Source organism: Helicoverpa zea, chromosome 14 (assembly GCF_022581195.2).
Source record: "Helicoverpa zea isolate HzStark_Cry1AcR chromosome 14, ilHelZeax1.1, whole genome shotgun sequence".
NCBI classification, from domain to species: domain Eukaryota; kingdom Metazoa; phylum Arthropoda; class Insecta; order Lepidoptera; family Noctuidae; genus Helicoverpa; species Helicoverpa zea.
This window is the reverse complement of record NC_061465.1, coordinates 133,282-151,597: the sequence shown is the minus strand read 5'-3', so window position 1 is coordinate 151,597 and position 18,316 is coordinate 133,282. Positions and strand designations below refer to the sequence as shown.

Sequence of the window (18,316 nt, the reverse complement as noted above, 5' to 3'; positions counted from 1 at the left end):
TTATGCTCATATTTAAACTTTATTCACAACAGAACATAGGGTCCGCGATGTAGGTCGGCAGGTACTAAGTACTCGAACACTTCTCAAACAGCGCTAGAACACCTTCTATTATATCCATTTATATCGTATAATAATATAATATATATTTGTGTACAACGCGACTAGCAGTTATTCATAGTGAACTTTATACATTGCTCTAGTGAGTATGTGCGGGCGAGTACAACACGATACGGGATACTCATGAACATTATCAGCTAAGTTCCACTAGAGAGCAGCGAAGTCGACAGCGCGAGAGTATACATAATGTTTAACAGCGTAACAACTAACTACTGTGTTTACATGCTCCTGTAAATACCGCCACTTCCTACCGCAAACATATATTACAATATAGCATTAATTTTTATACATTAACTGGTTAAGGTCTGTATATTGTTGTATTATTGAAACAATACGACGGCGGGCAACAGCGAGCTGAACACTCGGTCGTAGTCGGTGGGCAACGTCCGCTGTCGTTCACGACCCTTATCTTAACTTTTATCACATTATATACAGTTTAGATATGAATCTTATACCTTAGAGCTTCTAACGATAAATGGAATGTACGATGATATCTTTAAATTTCAGAAATTTCTTAAATACATTTTAATGCAATGATAGAATCGTGTCCGATCCCGGCTATGTGATCCCGCAGTGAACTGCACGGTAACATAGTGCCAAGACTTGTGTGTCCGGACACTTCAATGATACTTTTAGATTCCGCAAGTCCTGGAGCGGAGAGTGGCCATCACTCGTGTGCGGCCTAGTCGGAGTCGGAGTCGGAGGAGGGCGGCTGCGGCAGCGCGGGCGCGGGAGGCGCGGGGGGCGCGGGCTCGGCGTGGCGGCCCGCCGTCGCCAGCGCGTACGCCGGCGCCGCCTGCCCCGACGTGCGCTCGATGCCCACGCTGTAACACGCGGCCGGGTGAGCAGGGAGGTGGCATGGCGGTGCACACACACTGGGTCGGTGTACTCACATGTACTCGTGGCGCGCGAGGTAGCGCACGTACTTCTCGGGGGGGTCGGCGTCGTGCTGCTGCAGCGACACGGAGCGCACCGTCATGTGCGACACCTGCGTGGCCGGCATGGTGAACTCCACGTGCGCGTGGCTCGCCAGCTCGGCCGGCACCTGGTCGTACGACGTCAGCGCCATGCGGCACACCAGGTTGTGCGTCGTGTACGCGCCTGCGCACACGATACATATCTCCCTACACTAACGTAGCACTACTTACTACAATATTATTATGTACTATCTCTGTTTGCATAAATATCAAACATTAACCAATTAAAAGGAGATTTATTCCCACTCTGACTCTTAAACGAGTTGTTTAGCTCTTAAAAAAGCAGAGTTGTAGGTACGTATAACAGCGTTTATTTAAACCTCCGCATTTGCCAAGTACACATGGCGCCCCTGTCAGGAGATATTTTGGTATACCTAAGTACGTCACATCACACCAGAGTACATGGTATTGTATAATCGCATGCCGGAGCTAGGAGCATGTGCTGGTGGTTGTGCACTGACCCTGTCCCTCCTTGGGCAGGCGCGGCATGCGCCACACGATGGCGCGGTGCTGGTGCTCGTACTTGGCCTGGCCGGACGTCACCTCGATGAGCGACTCCTGCAGCGTGTCCACGGCGCCCAGGAAGCGCTCGATGCCCTTGATCTTGCCCGTGCGTCTGCAACACCAATACTCGTCTCATCAAATATATCAAACTCGCCGCTAGGATAAAATATTCTACATAACATTCGGGAAGAGGGTAGCTTTCCAGCAGTCTTTCTGCTTCGTTCTAGTATTTTTTGAGTTTATCCGTTACAAACAAACAACAATATTTTTTTCCTCTTTATAATATTATATATATTACCAGTACTAGTGGGTACTAGTAAAAGAAGGAAGGACTTAGTTTGCATAAAGCTCCATACCAGATATGCCTTTACTAATCGTTTTTACGTGTTCTTAGGGCCGTTTCTATATAATAGACTTAACAAAGTACTAAGTTTCTATAGTTTAAGGTATAAAAAATGTAGTAAGATGTTGTCAGAATACCTGAGGGAGTGGGGACTCTCAATTACATAGACACAGAACAACTTCTAGAAATTTTGTCATAATAATTAACCTGGTCTACTTTTTAATATTTAATTTTGTATTTTTGTATTATTCCATAATTTTGCTATGTGTACTATTGTATGCTAAGCTACTAAGCTTACTGACGAAAATATATTCTATTATAATTAATAACTACAACTAGTTCGGGTGGTCCACTATCAAAGAATGCAACTTCCGAATCAATCATCTATACTAATATTATAAAGAGGAAAACTTTGTTTGTTTGTTTGGTTGTAATGGATAAACTCAAAAACTACTGGACCGATTCTAAATATTCTTTCACCATTAGAAAGCTATATTATCTGCGAGTAACATAGGCATATATTTTATCCCGGCGCGGGCAGTAGATACCACGGGACGCGGGTGAAACCGCGGGAAAACGGCTAGTTGTTTATATTTTAGTTCTAGTAAGCACTGTTTTTGTATCATTACCTATAGTAATAGGAAACCTTTTTTTCAGTTGGATTAGTGTTTTTTCTGGTAAACATATTTTTTTGAATAAATTTATTATTATTATTTATTTTATAGTGTATGTAGAAACCCCAAATCAAACTGAAGTAATATTATTATGTACCGACGTATGATATTATTATTACTAGCCGATTTCCCGCGGTTTTACCCGCGTCCCGTGGTAACTACTGCCCGTACCGGGATAAAATATAGCCTAAGTATGTTACTCGTGGATAATGTAGCTTTCGAATGGTGAAAGAATTAAATAAAACGGTCCAGTAAGGGATGATTTATATTAGGCATACATTTTGTATGACGAGCGCCGTTTGTGGCCAGGACGGGCCACGGCCGGGCTTTTACTTCATACAAAATGTATGTAACGTTTCACGTCCGTGCCCCGTTCGAGCCACGTACACGACACGCCCCGGACACGTCCCGGCCTAATATAAATCAACCCTAAGTTTTGAGCCTATTCATTACAACCAAACAAAAAAAGTTTCCCTCTTTATAATATTAGTGGTACATGTTGTAGTGGCCAAATGGGTAAAGAACAACAATGCAATTATTAAAGCTAAGTTTGTATGTATTTTCTAAGTGTATCTTGGACACCAATGACTGTGTTTCGAAGGGCACGTTAAACTGTAGGTCCCGGCTTTCATCCTTGGCAGTCGTTCCGCGTAGTCAGAAGCCAGTAAGTCTGACACCAGTCCAAGGTGTTCTGTCTGGATTGCCCGGATAACTGGGTTGAGGAGGTCAAATAGGCAGTCGCTCGTTGTAAAACACTGGTACTTAACTGTATCCGATGATACTGGAAGTCGACCCCAACATAGCTGGGAAAAGGCTTGCGAGTTGATGATTGATTAACATTTGATTTGATTGCATAACATTCCAAAACTGGATTGAAAAGACATGAAAAAGTAGAATAACAGGGGGAACACACATATTTTTTATATATTTTTATACATTTCCACTAATTATTACATTAATTCTACGCCGGCGGTGGTACCTGTGAGCAGACTTGACGGAGCCGTAGCGGAAGTGCTTCTCGACGCGGAACAGGTAGATCCAGCAGTCAGGGATGGGGAAGCGGATGGCCACGTCCTCGCACGGCACCTGGCCCAGCTTGCGCGACGCGAAGCCCGGCACCAGCGCGTCGGCGCGCAGCTCCACCTGCGCACAGCAGCGCCGTCAGTGCCAGCACGAGCCAGCACGCGCCAGCACTCGCCAGCACACGCCGGCACTCACCTTGTTGCCGGTGACGCACCACACCGCCTTCAGCTGCAGCGGCAGCTCGCGGTTCTTGGGCGGTCGCACGCGGAACCGCATCAGCTCGATGTAGCACGCGTCCGGCGGCTTGAACCTGCGCACGTCTTACTGTATACCGCCCTTATACTTGTACTCCTCAACAACACACTCGTTTCTTAAATAAAATCAAGCGTGACATCTCAACCTGGTAAAGCACTTAAAATTTAAATAAAATTGTTTTTTTTTTTTTAACAAAATGCGACATAAAAACATGTAAAGGAAACTCGAGAAAGAAACGTGCGAAATATTACTAGATATAGATCAACTAATTCCCGTCCATAGTATGTGAAACCGTCGGACGAAGGAATGCGTACACTCGACTAGTACTTATACTGTGTAGTACATTGGAGCAGGTTGATGACTGTATGGTCAGTTTGAGTCGTAACAAAGTGGGTGTCGGTACTTGATGATCTGCGTGTTCGCGAACTCCTGCGGCTGCACGCAGGCGTGGAACTCTGCGTCCTCGACGCGGATCCACTCCTCCGTGACGACGGGGATGATGTCGTGGCGGCCCACCACCTCCTTGCCCTGGCGCCGCAGGTCGTTCACGCCGAGCTCGACGTCCGGCATGCCTGCAACGCACACTGCTGTAGTGCGGGGCGCAGCCAGGCGCCGGCCGGCGGGAGCACCACGCACCGCTCAGGAAGCCGAGGAAGAACAGCCGCACGCGAGCGATCTGCTTCAGCACCGAGCCCTCCGCGTCCTGCTCCACGTACAGCTCGTCCACCGCCGTGATCTGCACCTGCGCACACCACACACACTCACAGGCTGCCGGCACCGCAGGCGCGGGCGGAGGGGCGACGCTTACCTCCTCCATCTTGTAGGTGAGCGCGCGGTCGCGGTGCGCGCCCAGGCGGAACAGCGCCTCCTCCACGCAGCAGCTGAACTGCTTCACGTCCTCGTACGACAGCGAGCCCAGCTTGAACAGCTGTGACACCTGCGCCACAAACACCAATTACTTGTCCGAGATCATGTCATAAGTTATGCATTTAAAAAAATATATCCTACCCAAAATATATATTCAATACTATGAAAAAGAACCGACAAGAAACTTAATGGTTATTTAAAAAAGTTCTAGCAATAGGTTTTTTAAAATAAACCTAGCAATTTTTTAGTATAAACAATGTACCGCCAATGATCTGCCATCACTTAAAGCAGTGGTTCTTAACCTTTTTGACATGAGGGACCACTTTAACTAAAGTTTGTCTTGCCGGGGACCACCTCATCGCGGTACCTAAATTAGCACTCATTTCTTTATTATTTATCAAAAAAAAAAACAGAATTTTTGGGTCAGTTCTACTCAAAGCTAAACGCATGTCGGCAGTTGTGTAGGTAAGCAAATGCAAATAAAGAAAAACTTGCCTATGTATGTAGTTTCCAAATGCGCGAGCGAAGCGAGCGCGAAATTTTTATCGGACTTTAACCAAACATTACGTAAAATTTAGCCCAAACGTACTTAACTTTTTGTTTGTTGACAAATGTAAAAGTAAGGGCATACAGTTTCTGAATACGTGAGCGAAGCGAGCGCGAAATTTTAAAATTTTCAAAACCAAAATTACGTAAAATGTAGCCCAAACATACATTTTCATGAATGGGGGGACTAGGTACGACACACCCGATATACGTCCATGCGAAAACCCCCGCTCGCAATTATAAGTCGATAAAAATTAAGTTAGATAACGTATAGCAACGTCGCGAAGCTAAGCTTCGCGGACCACTTGGAATGTCTCCAGGGACCACCAGTGGTCCGCGGACCACCGGTTAAGAACCACTGACGTAAAGAGAGTAAATATAAGAAAATTGTAGGCACACATCGAGTAAAACTTTCCATTCAGGCTTTTATATGACTCAGACACCACAAACAACTGTAAAGGCTTAGATCTGATCTCATAGGAGAAGTCAGAAAGGAGGGCACTATACGGTGAGTTGCACCATTTAACTTTAACGAGCATAACCGAACCATTACTACCCTTTTACATCTAACATAGACACTATGGGCCGTAGCACCGTAAGAAAACCCAACTTCTTTAAAGCCAATTATGATCATATTAATAACGAGTTGATGGACGTTTCATGGAATACAAAACTTGACCAACTATCTGCAGAAAATGCCGTCAATTTATTCTATGAAACTATATACGATATTGTCAGAAGGAATGTCCCCCTTTCAAAACCAAAATCGACGCGATACCCAGTATGGTTTAGCCCATCTCTTATACATATTTTTAAAAACAAACGCAAAGCCTGGATTAAGTGGAAAACATATAAAAATGATTCGGATTATGAAATTTTCTCCTTATATAGAACCCGATTCAAAAGTGAGGCTACAAAATGCTACAACCAGTATATAAATTCTGTAGAGGACTCGATCCCAAAAAATACTAAATATTTCTGGGCTTATATAGCTAACAAAAAAACCAGGTCAGGTATACCATCGAGCATGTCTTACGAAGGCAACAGTTCACAAGACCCCAAAACTATCTGTAACTTGTTCTCCTCATTCTTTCAATCTGTTTACCAGCCCTCTACCTTAAGCCCACAGTGGTTACCACCAAATGATATCTCGGATCAGTGTGATCTATTACATGACATTTATTTCGACATAACTGCAATTAAACGAGAATTACATAAACTAGACCCCTCCAAGGGTCCTGGTCCAGATGGGCTACCTGCTGTATTTCTTAAGCGTACTGCTAACATTATATGTGATCCTTTACACATCGTGTTTAATAAATGTATCACAGAGGGTTACTTTCCAGACACCTGGAAATGCGCCCACATTGTTCCAATCCATAAAAGTGGTTCTAAACATGAGGTTAAAAATTACCGTCCTATATCTATTATTAGTGCAATATCAAAACTTTTCGAGAAGCTGGTTCATAACGCTATCTACCCCTTGATTCACAATTACATAATACCTGAACAACATGGTTTTGTAAAACAAAAATCCTGCATAACAAATTTAGCAATTTATTCCAATTTCCTCTTCCATAGTATAGACAAGGGACATCAAGTGGATGCTGTATATACAGATTTTCAGAAGGCATTTGATACAGTGGACCATGAAATCCTTCTCAATAAAATCGCGTTTAATGGAATTAGGGGAAACCTTTTGCGGTGGTTTTGTTCATATATTACTAACCGGAGTCTTATAGTTGTTATAAATGGGTACAAGTCGGAACGTGTTGGAATGTCATCTGGTATTCCTCAGGGCTCCATATTAGGACCTTTACTTTTTGACATATTTATTAACGATATCAATACATGCTTTAGGTATACAAATTTCCTTTTATATGCTGACGATTTGAAATTATATAAAATTATAAAAAATATTAATGACAGCATAGAACTTCAGAGTGATCTTAACCGACTCTCTGATTATTGCACAATTAACAAGTTAAAATTAAGTCTACCCAAATGTCATATCATCAACTTCAGTAAAAAAAAAACTATAATAAAACATGATTACACCTTATGTGGCAATAAACTTAACAGAGTAACGAATCTTAGAGACTTAGGAATACTATTTGACTGTAAACTACACCTCGATCTACATATAGAAAATATCATAACCAAAGCGTTTAAAATGTATGGCTTTGTTACCAGAGTAGCAACTGACTTTAGGCGTCCAAGCACTTTTTTACATCTGTACCGGTCTCTTATTCGTTCCCAGCTCGAATACGCTTGTTTGATATGGGATCCCCTATATCAAAAATATAAAATGGCCATTGAAAGAGTACAGCGAAAATTCTTACGAACCATGCAATTCAGATGCCAACTGCCGCGTTTGCCTTATAACAACCTTTTAGTTAAGTATAATTTACTCTCACTTGAGAAGAGACGAATGCTTCTGCAAATAATGGTTTTGTATGATCTTTTTCATAACAAATTAAATTGCATAGAACTAGGCAATGATGTAAAATTTGTCGTCCCAAGATCAATTCATCGTCGTGGAGTGCGCGTTTACCGGTTGTTTGATCAGGCACCACACCGGACAAACGCGGGTAAGCGGGCACCCATTGGACGACTCATGCGATTGTACAATGAACATTTCATGGATATTGATCTATTTACTTTAAAGAGAAATGATTTTCGCATAAAAGTTATAAATGTACTGAACGACATTGATGTTTTTATGTAGAGCCTGATTGGTCTAGTGGTCTGAAACTGCAAAGATGTTAGATTAGTTATTATTACTAAGTTAGCAATAAGGTTTTCTCATAGCATATATTTGTTTGTTAATATGTGGAAAATGTTGTTGTTACTGCATTGATTTTGTTTAATACAACCTTTTGTTACTTTTTATACACAGAACTATGTAATGTGGTATCGTTTGTTTTCCCAAATAAAATAAAATAAAATAAAATAAAATTACTAGTTGCGGATGCGGACCAAATGGCGGAAGGTATGCGGCTGGTTATGATTTGGCTATCGTTATAGTAAAAAGGTGCAACTGCGCCTACGCCGTAGTGCAGCGTAAAGTGATCGTGGAGTATGTGTTGCGGGCTGAGACTGACCTGCGGCGCGTGCTCGACGGGCAGGCCGAGCTTGCGCAGGTCGCTGCCGAACTCCTTGACGCCCTGGTAGTCGCCCTGGATGGCGTACGCGGCGAACTGCGACAGCTTGTTGGTGATGCGCTCGGCCTTCGTCACCTGCCCCGGCCTGCGACACACACGCTCACTTCAACCACTTTGCTTTTTGATTCAGTTTAACACTTACTTTTCATCCTAGTACTGCTGCAAGTACACTAAGTAGCTGTATATTTTATGTGTTCATTAGATCGAAACAAAATCCCAAATGGTTTTAGATTTTTTAAGGATTGGCGTCACCTCACGCTAAGAAGAAAAATGTCCAGTATAAAATGTTATCGTAATTTAGAAGTAATGTAATCGCTTAGGCAGAAATCCTTGAAAAACAAAACAATCTGTAAAACCATAAATGGTAATGTTCCCGGAACTTGCCTACATGGGGTATCGTCACGTGCCCTAAGGTTAAGCATAAATTTGTTGACATAATTTTATATGTTGCTTGAAATGATTGTCGGTACTCCTAGGTAACGTAACGTAAGGTGAGCAATAGGAAGCGCTCTTGTACCTGACGCCGGGGCGCTCCTTGTAGAAGACGTACTGCAGCTTGACGGTGAAGATCTTGCCGAACTGGTCGAACTGCTGCGCGCCGATGTCGGACACGGAGTAGCACGCCTGCAGCGGCAGCTCCTGGAAGGGCTCCTTGTCGCTGGGCGCGTTCAGCAGCTGCACCACCGGGTTGTCGCCCACCAGCGCCACGCGCACGAAGATCTTCTTCCAGAACCTGCACCGCACCCTGACTTCCTCATATCTACCTCAAGCAAACCAAATCTGGACATCTTTCGGGACAGCTTCATTGTCTACCTGCACTAAGATATCTATACTAATATTATAAAGCTGAAGAGTTTGTTTGTTTGAACGCGCTAATCTCAGGAACTACTGGTCCGATTTGCAAAAATTCTTTCAGTGTTAGATAGCCCATTTATCGAGGAAGGCTATAGGCTACTTTTTATCCGGGTTCGTGCAGAGGTTTCCACGGGATGCGGGTGAAACCGCTGGCAGAAGCTAGTTTATAAATAAAGTGACTTAGATTAATGGTTAACTTTTTGATATTAGCCGACTTTTAATGTTCTCAAATTCACCAGTCACGACGGCCGGTGAATTCTGCTAATAATCCTAACTAATATTATTAATGTGAAAGTAACTCTGTTTGTCTTTCTGTCTTTTCTTCACGCCTAAACTACTGAACCGATTTGTGTGAAATTTGGTACAGACATAGTTTGGAACTTGAGAAAGGACATAGGAAAGATTTTATTACAAAAAAATATAAAAATAAAATTGATTCCGGACATACAGCGCCATCTATTGGTCAAACCAAAAATCTGCCGGAAGTAACTATTCCACGCGAACGAAGTCGCGGACAAAATTAATAAAAATATAATTTTGTGAACGACGCGAAGGTACAGTTGACATATATTATGTCGGGCATGACGTCGTCCCGGCGAATTAATAGTAGGTACTCTCTGGATGTTCTCATCTTGCTACCGGTTAGTAGGTTCTACAAACACTACCTGGTGCTCAGAATCAGCAACAAGCTTTGAGATATAAATTTGTGGAATCAGAAGTACCATACTACATGTATCTGCCCGACCCAGTTCTCGAAAAAGTTATAATATCATATCACATTCTACTGCGATCGATCTATCATCACTGATTGGTAAGTTATAGGTAGCTAACAAGCGTGATACATACATAATTACATACAGCCTGATATACGTAAGTACACACAGCCTGATATACATACATGTGTTATAATAAGTAGGTACGAGCGTTAGTGTATTTTGAATTCTGGTACCCAAAGTAAGATCTTAATTGTGTCTTATTCAAGACTAGCTTCTGCCAGCGGTTTCACCCGCATCCCGTGGAAACCTCTGCACGAACCCGGATAAAAAGTAGCCTAAGCCTTCCTCGATAAATGGGCTATCTAACACTGAAAGAATTTTTCAAATCGGACCAGTAGTTCCTGAGATTGAAGAGTCCTTCCTTTTTCCTGGAAGCCGACCCCAACATGATTGGGAAAAAGGCTCGGAGGATGATGAGTTCCTGAGATTAGCGCGTTCAAACAAACAAACAAACAAACTCTTCAGCTTTATAATATTAGTATAGATATACTGTGTGCTGCGAGCTGGCTGCTACCAGTCTTACATTAATTATTTAATGTACCTAGTAGTATATAGTAGTATCAGCTGAATACTTTGGATTGAATAGTGTACTGGCCTTTGTCCGGTAATTTTCTTTTTGTTGGGCTGTCGCAGGTGCATCTCCCAGCCGGGGCCGGAGTACTTGGTGCGCGGGAAGTCCTCGAGCGGCTGCGACACGTCGTCGTCGAAGAGCGGCGTGGGCGGGCTCTCGGCGCTGTCGGCGCGCGGCGGCGGCGTGGCGCTGGCGTCGCTGGCCTCGAAGGGGTTGGCGCGCGGCGACTCGGGCAGCGCCTGCGGCCGCGGCGGCGGCGCCAGCGCCGGCACGGCCTGCGCGCCGCCCGCCTCGCTCTCCTTCGGCCTGCGCAGTAACTCCACCTTGCTCACTTGTCGCCTATGCAAACCCATTCTGAACAAAACGTGTGCCTCTTCCCTTCGACTAGTGGCTTTTTAACACGCTTTTTTGCATAGTGTCAAAGTATAGAGAAAAACAGGAATTCGAAGTGAGAAAGTGAGACAAAAAGCAGGTGGCGTTACCGGATGAAGACGGAAAAGGTGTCATCGGCAGAGTCACGGGACCCCTGGTGGTCGAGGCGCGGCGTGGCGGCGGGCGGCGGCGGCGCGCCCATGCTCAGGAAGGGGTCGAAGGCCTCCGCCTCGAAGCCGCCCGGCGCCGCCTCGGCCGCGCCATCGTCGCCCCACGCTCCTGCGCCAAGCACACACTGTCACCTAGCCAGTCAAACCCCAAGCAGGGCTCCACCTAGTCGCTAAGTTATTTAACACTTCATTCTTAATATTTCTAAAGGTACTATATTACTATATAGTTTTTACTTATAAAGTTATAATGTAATAAAGAGGAAATTGTATATACCGATATGATATTTTCCCCTGTTTGGAAGCTAGATATTTCCCAACTAATATACATAGTATGTATTTCGCCACGGATAGAAGTGCCCGCGGGATGCGAGTGGCACCGCGGGAAGCAGCTAGTGAAAATTACGTAACTCGAAAATGATTTAAACCATTCCGACTCATCTCTATTTTTAGTCGTAAATAATGTTATCAGTTTATGGACGATATGTAACTATTACGAATAACCCTGTATACAGTATAATGTAAAACTTACCCGAGTTTAAGTTATTGGCACCAGTGGCATCAAATTTAGCGGAGAATGCGTCAAACGCATCCTGGCTACTGGGGAAAGCATCATGTAGCATTGTTTCCGAGTCGGACGTAGTGCCCCAGCCAGCATTCGTTGAAGGCGAAGGCGCGCTCGCTTCAAAAGCGTCTTCTGCTCCTACGTCGAATCGTGGAGGAGAGTGCAAAGTTTCATCCAACGTTTCAACCGGAGGTGATGTGAATAGATCAGCGTGCGTCTCTCCCTGTGCACCTATTGATGCCGTTTCAGCGTTATTAAAAACATCATTGCCACCTGACATAACAACGTCATCTGACTTAGATCCAAATATATTATCAATAGCAGGATCTGAAAAGGCGACAGTTTCATCCACTGGTTCGATAGCAGTCTCGAATGGATTGCGTTCGATTTCTACAGTGGACGGCTGACTTGTGAATTCCTCTTTCATAGCTCCAGCGAACGGCGATGTAAAATCGACAGAGTTTACATCCGACTGTGGCTCTGAACAATCCATAGGTGCCATCGTATCTGGAATCGAGTTCATTGTTGTAGGTTGGTCGGTGAGCATGCCTGCGGGGCCTGGCTCGTCAGCCTCAAATCCGGTTTGGCCGGACACTGTCACAGCGGACGTTGGTATTTCGCCCAATAATGGTTGCGGCGTACTTTGGCTTGCATCAATAGAAATATCATCTACAATGTCATCACTCAAGAAATCGATTTGTTTTTCTTCTTTTTTTGGAGCCGAGTATAAACTCATAATAGCCTCTTTCGTAGGCTTAATGGGAGCGGGTACAGGTGCATCGAATAGGTTAATATCATCCGCATGCTGGTCAGCGGTTGGCGCGACAAGCGGGGCCGGTGGCGCGGTGGGCGGGCGCGGCGGCTGCGGCCGCGGCGGCGGCGGACGTCCAGCAGGCGGCGGTCGCGCGGGTGGTGGTCGCGTTGGCTTATTTCGATTGATATCGAAACTGTCAGTGGGTGGCTCTTCAGCAGGCTCAGGTTCTGGAGTTGGGCTGGGTGAATGGATGTCTCGTACTGACACAGGGCTTGGAGTGCGAGTTGGAGGGATACGGTCCAAGAGGTGGGAACTGGTAAATTCCATCTGGCCAGTGACACTTAAGATTAAATTCTGAGTTTCAGGTGGCAACGGCCGGGCAGGTAATTGAGGTCCTTGGACTTCTTCGTCGTTCATGAATGACTGATCGATTGTGGTGGAGACTAATTCAAGTTCCGTAGGCTTGGTTAGGCGATCGTTTTCCAATGAGTTGCTGGAGAATATATCCATCGGGGCAGCGGTGTTTTCCGAAAATCCTTCGTATTGTTTCGCCCCTATACCAGTTGGCTCTACACCTCCAAAAATATCAACGGGCACTGTATCTCCTGCTGGCGGTTCATAACCACTACCGAAATCTGAGAAAGGATTGCTAGTGGCGAAAGGATTGTCGCCAGAGAAAGAGTCCGGTTCCGCATCTGTCATCATAAACGGATTGAGAACATCTGTAGTAACTGGAGCACTGGGCTCATTCATACTTAAGAAAGGATTATACGCCATGTTGATGCTTGTTAATATTTATTAACCTAGAAACTCTGACTCTAATAACTTTAACTCTGTTTTTCCGGGGTTTAAGTCACCTGCAAATGACGTATCGAATGGGTCGAAGTCTGTGTCGGGCACCACTCTGTTTGAGTTCGATGGTTCTGGAGTCAGAGCTTTCACTTGAAATATGTCGTCCGAGGGATCCAATAGATCGCGCTCGCCAGCTTCCACACTATCGGTATCCTCACAAGAAAACTCTTTAGCAAGAAGTTTTAATTCGGTTTTGCAAGGTGCAATATTGCTCGCAAACGAAGTATCAAACGGGTCAGGTACTGCACAAGATATTTGGGGTTCTGATGGAGTTAATACTTTAGCTTTGATTTCAGTTGGAGCACTATGCAACAAATCACTCGCTTTCACATGTACTTTAATATTACTTGTTCGCGAGTATTCAGAATGCCTTCTCTTATTTTGATAGTCCGCTTTCGGAGCTAAGTCCTCATCAGACCGCGTGCGTGTTAAGATATCTGACACAGTGTCAGCTGCTTCCGCTTCTTCGTTGGCGTCCTCAGTTATTGAAAGTTCCCGAGTGTAGTAGGGTGTGACCGGTTTTGTTGACTTAGCTTTGGCATCCAAGTCAAGAGATTCTTCTGCATTAACGTTAAATACAACACTTTTGCTAACAGTAAGATTTTCAGGGCGAGATGCTCTGCGTTCGGTTTTCTTCGGCTCGTCCGCTCTGGGATCAAAATCAGGATCACTTGGTACCCTGTAAATTGGGGTAGAGGTTGAAGTAATTAATTCTTGTTCCAAAAGCTTTAATTCTACTTTACCAGGTGCAACTATCCTATCAACAATAGTCGTATCGAATGGGTCAATGTCACAATTATTCACATCCACCGGATCTAAAGGAGAGTCTCCTAATTGAGTTAAGTCTGTAGCACTACCACTCAGTAAATCACGCACCGCTTGAGTTTCTTCTTTATCAATTATGTCGTCAGACGTAATAGATTCCCGAATACCGGAAGGATCAGTCAAATGAATACGTACTGAAGATTTTCTTCTATTGTTTAATCTTACACAAACTTCCTCAGAACGAGGATCAAAATCGTCATCGTCTTCGAGAATAGCTGCCTCTTTATTTATTTGAAATTGGGTCACAGGTATCACAGCATCTGCAAAACTCGTATCGAATGGATCGTCTTGATCTAAATAGGGATCTACGACATCAATCTGATCTTCGACGATGCTTTCTGCAAAAACGAATTCATTTTTATCAGCTTCAAAAGCTGACCACGATTCTTGTAAAACAGGTTCTGCTTTGATTTCTGTGTCTGCTAATTTTGGAATTTCTGAACCGGTCTCGAGTGATTTTGCAGCAAGTAGAGTAAATTCATCAATTTCTTCATCTACTGACGGTCTGTCAGATATTGTAGAAGTCTCTTTTGTAGGTGCTGTTTCTTGCTCGCCTTGATTGTTTTGCTGAAGTAACGCTGTATGTAGAGATACACTTAAATCAATGGGTGTTGTTATCGGAATATCTGCATCAATGTCCAATATACTTTTCTCGACTGGCTCACTTGAAACAGTCGTCTCGACTGGTCTGCCGTCGTAATTTTCAGTACTTTCTAGTAATAGGTCCCCTGGAATCACTCTTTTAGGGCGCTTACTGGTAACTGTTACATTATCTATTCTGCCAGTAAGAACACCAACAGCTATTCCAATATCAAGTGCCTTTTTTCCTTTGGAGGTTTTGACTTCTTGTCCTTTTATTAAGGCGTCAACATGAGACGTGTCGAATATATCGTCATCTCGAAATTCATCCGGCGAGTCGGGAACATAGGCAAGCTTCACTTCTCCTCGCTCAACAGCTTCCACGTAGGAGGTGTCGAAGATGTCGTCTTGTTCTTCTTCATCAGACTCGTCGTCGGTGACGCCGTATTCACTCTTATCGCCGTCTTCAGTCTCTGCCTGAGCCTGTACGAGCTGTGGAAAGTCTGCTTCAGTAACTTCGACTACTGGTCTTTGTGGAGTTTCCTTTTTTTCAGGTTCAACCTGTTTTGGCGGTATGCGTTGAAAAAATGAGGTCGACTTGATACGATCTAGATCGCCTTGGGTTTTCTTCAATACAGTATCAACACCAGTGGTTAAATCTTTAAATTTAGACCACTCTTCATTTTCTTTGGCAGTGCCTTCTCCGTTTTCAGCGTTTTGCTGTTGATGCTCTCTTCTATACTTTTCTAGTTCCTCTTCTGTGAAAAGTTCTTCTTCACCTTTGCGTTTAGATTTCTTTCCCTTTTTCTTCTTTTTAAGACCCTTGGGTAGTTTTAGCATTATACGATTTTTTTATGGTGATTTCGTGTTGCTGAAACAAATAAAACATGATTATAGACGGTAGTTTAAATAGATTATTGATAAAATGAAAAGAGTCGACTGTTACAATTTAGCCATTTCATATCTGAATTCAGTTAAACTCCGTAGGTATGGGTAACTAATCTATCGAGGCAATTAAAAGTCATCCGTGTGAAGTCAATGGCAACCAATCCAAGGCCAGCATTTATCTTTTTATTTAACAACTCAAACTTCTAAATATTAATTATTTATTATTAAATTGATTCGCTGTAAGTAAATCAAAAGTACTGAGCCGTTGTATGCTCTTTATTTCTATGTACATGTATTAACTGGTGATATTTTGAAGGAGTGGACTACTTTTATTGATCGACCAACTTCTATGAATGAAAATGTCCGTTGTGCGGGGTAAGGGGATTGTTTCATTGTCTCTAAATGGATTTCATCAAGACAATATGGATTGAGCAACGATACCTACTATATGCATGATGCTCTTACAGCTATGTCATGCCTTTTGCGAAATGTAAAAGTATGAGTAGTACTAATGATACCAATCTTCATTGCTTATGCAAAGTGATTCTAATGGGAACAAAATGAAATAATAAGTAAACAGTGAGCAAGGTGTAATTATTACGATGTAGGAGCGTGCAGATGAGCGGAGTGGCGGATGCATGGCAATGGGAGGTCCTCGACGAGGCGCGGGCGAGGCCGCGGCCGGCACCAGCCGCGGCTCCTGGGACACGTACCGGCCTGCGCGCGGACACTTACAGCTAAGGCATACACTAGGGCGCTACGCAAGGGGGCCTCTATACCTTCATCGCAACACTGGGACAGCGCGGCTCGGTTCGCGGCGGCGAGCGGGGCTGCGCTCGGGGCGCTGTGGCTGGCGGCCGACTGGACCGAGGCCGCGCCGCCCGCATCGACCCGCGCCGGCCTCGCGCAGCCGCGCAGCGCCGCGCGCACCCCGCCCACGCCGAGTTCAAGTGTCGCCGCTCAGCTTCCCGAGCCGGGTTTTACGTAATCATTCAGGACAGCTCAATATACTTTCAATCTAAATTCTACAACACAAAATGCCTTAACGTTATTATCAAAATATTATCACTAAAACATGTTAGGACTACTTTAGAGTCTTCGCTAAACGATACACATTACAACAAAAAAGAATTTGACCTTTTATAAACTAATTGTACCATGGAAGTAAGATCAATATTCGAGGGTGGCAATAAACTTTACTTTTTAACTTTAGTCCTGTAACTAATTGGAAGTTGATACTTCAAAACTTAATTCTGTACATAAAGTTCCGTAAGAAAACTCTGAACGCTCTACTTTTTCCGCCCTGAACGCAGTAATTGAATGTGCAATACGCAGTGCTGAGGGCGCTGCACATTTCCTAATTACCTATAGATAGCGCCGGATATAAACAGGTTGGAATATGACCCACATCAATATTTTGTAAACCAAGAATCACCAACTGCCAGACTTCCTATATTTTCTTTTTTATCCTTCCTACTAATATTATAAACGCGAAAGTTTGTATGTATGGATGTATGGATGTTTGTTACTCTTTCACGCAAAAACTACTGAATGGATTTTAATGAAACTTTACAATAATATAGCTTATACATCAGAATAACACATAGGCTACAATTTGTAAACATATTGTTCGAAATACTAAACCTGCGCAGACGAAGTCGCGGGCACCAGCTAGTCTTAACTATAACGAAAGCGATAAATCAGCGATTTAACAACTGAAAATGTTTCGGTTATCGTTTAAGTTAAATGATGCAATTCAACGGTTGACTACCTAAGTTCTACAAAGTTTGACTGACGGCGAGTTTGTATGATTGAGGCCCGGTTTCACTGGTTAGTTACCGATTAATTGTCAGTTAGCTATCTGATAGTTACAGCTATCTGCCAGATAAATACTGCTTATATTTTTTACCAGATATTGTCATCGAGACCTGTAAAACCAAAAGTTATAGTTAATCCGTCAGATAAGTTCTATCGGGAATTTCATTAGTAAAAACTACCCAAGATTTTAACAGTTTTATCTTGCTGTAAATATTATATCAAAATGGACCACTTTTTAACCGACTTCCCGAAAAGAGAAGATCCTCAATTCGAATATTTGTAGTAATACATTGGCTCAAGAATTAAATCAAGATATTTAAGTTGTTTTTCTTTTTAGCTTCCACGAGGTTTTCACCATGTGGAATGGTGATATCAGCAAGTATTGCGCGGCGCTCTAATATGCCTAGGTCACTGTTAAATATAATAGCCCGAACAGGGATGATACATCTGTTCCAGTACAAACCATCATTATTGAGAACTGGCTCGGGCACATACCTAGTCTGATATATTCGATTCCACAAGTTTATTCATGTTTCCGGGCAAGTTGCTGATGTAATATATCCTGCCCACTAGATTGTCTGTGCAAGTACTCGCCATGAGCAATGATGCGAACAACCAGAGCTGATCAATTATGTTGGATGGATTCACTGCTGCGAAGGCGACATGTCCGTATAGTTGTTGGTCATCAGTACTTCGACCATGATTGCACATACATAACTTTTAGTTTCTCCGAAGAAATCACCATGGGGTAGCCAGGCCACAGACACCTTGAAACCTGCAGTGCTGAATCTGATAAAAGCGTCCATAAAGGACTTTGCAATAAT

At 43.6% G+C, this 18,316-nt stretch overlaps 1 protein-coding gene across 1 annotated transcript; it reads right to left on the bottom strand.

Moving 5' to 3' along the window:
* On the bottom strand, positions 1-16,539 carry LOC124636388 (protein stoned-B-like). The gene is made up of 15 exons (XM_047172466.1): positions 16,454-16,539; positions 13,357-15,657; positions 11,744-13,284; positions 11,155-11,323; positions 10,697-10,978; positions 8,988-9,203; positions 8,411-8,555; positions 4,702-4,830; positions 4,530-4,635; positions 4,297-4,465; positions 3,834-3,948; positions 3,595-3,758; positions 1,556-1,710; positions 1,011-1,218; positions 1-941 (listed from the first exon to the last, which is right to left on the bottom strand). The coding sequence occupies exons 2-15, from the start codon at positions 15,624-15,626 to the stop codon at positions 800-802; spliced, it is 5,811 nt and encodes a 1,936-aa protein (XP_047028422.1). The 5' UTR covers positions 15,627-15,657; positions 16,454-16,539; the 3' UTR covers positions 1-799.
* Between the last annotated feature and the right edge of the window lie 1,777 nt (positions 16,540-18,316).

Bases quoted from the DNA above. Each gene is read 5' to 3' on its own strand.
- LOC124636388 (XM_047172466.1), bottom strand. From the start codon at position 15,626: ATGCTAAAACTACCCAAGGGTCTTAAAAAGAAGAAAAAGGGAAAGAAA. The intron at 13,285-13,356 runs GTTATTAGAGTC...TCCTTTCTTAAG, and splicing joins CCCGGAAAAACAGAGTTAAA to TATGAATGAGCCCAGTGCTC. The intron at 4,831-8,410 runs GTCAGTCTCAGC...TTTGTGGCGCAG, and splicing joins CCGTCGAGCACGCGCCGCAG to GTGTCACAGCTGTTCAAGCT.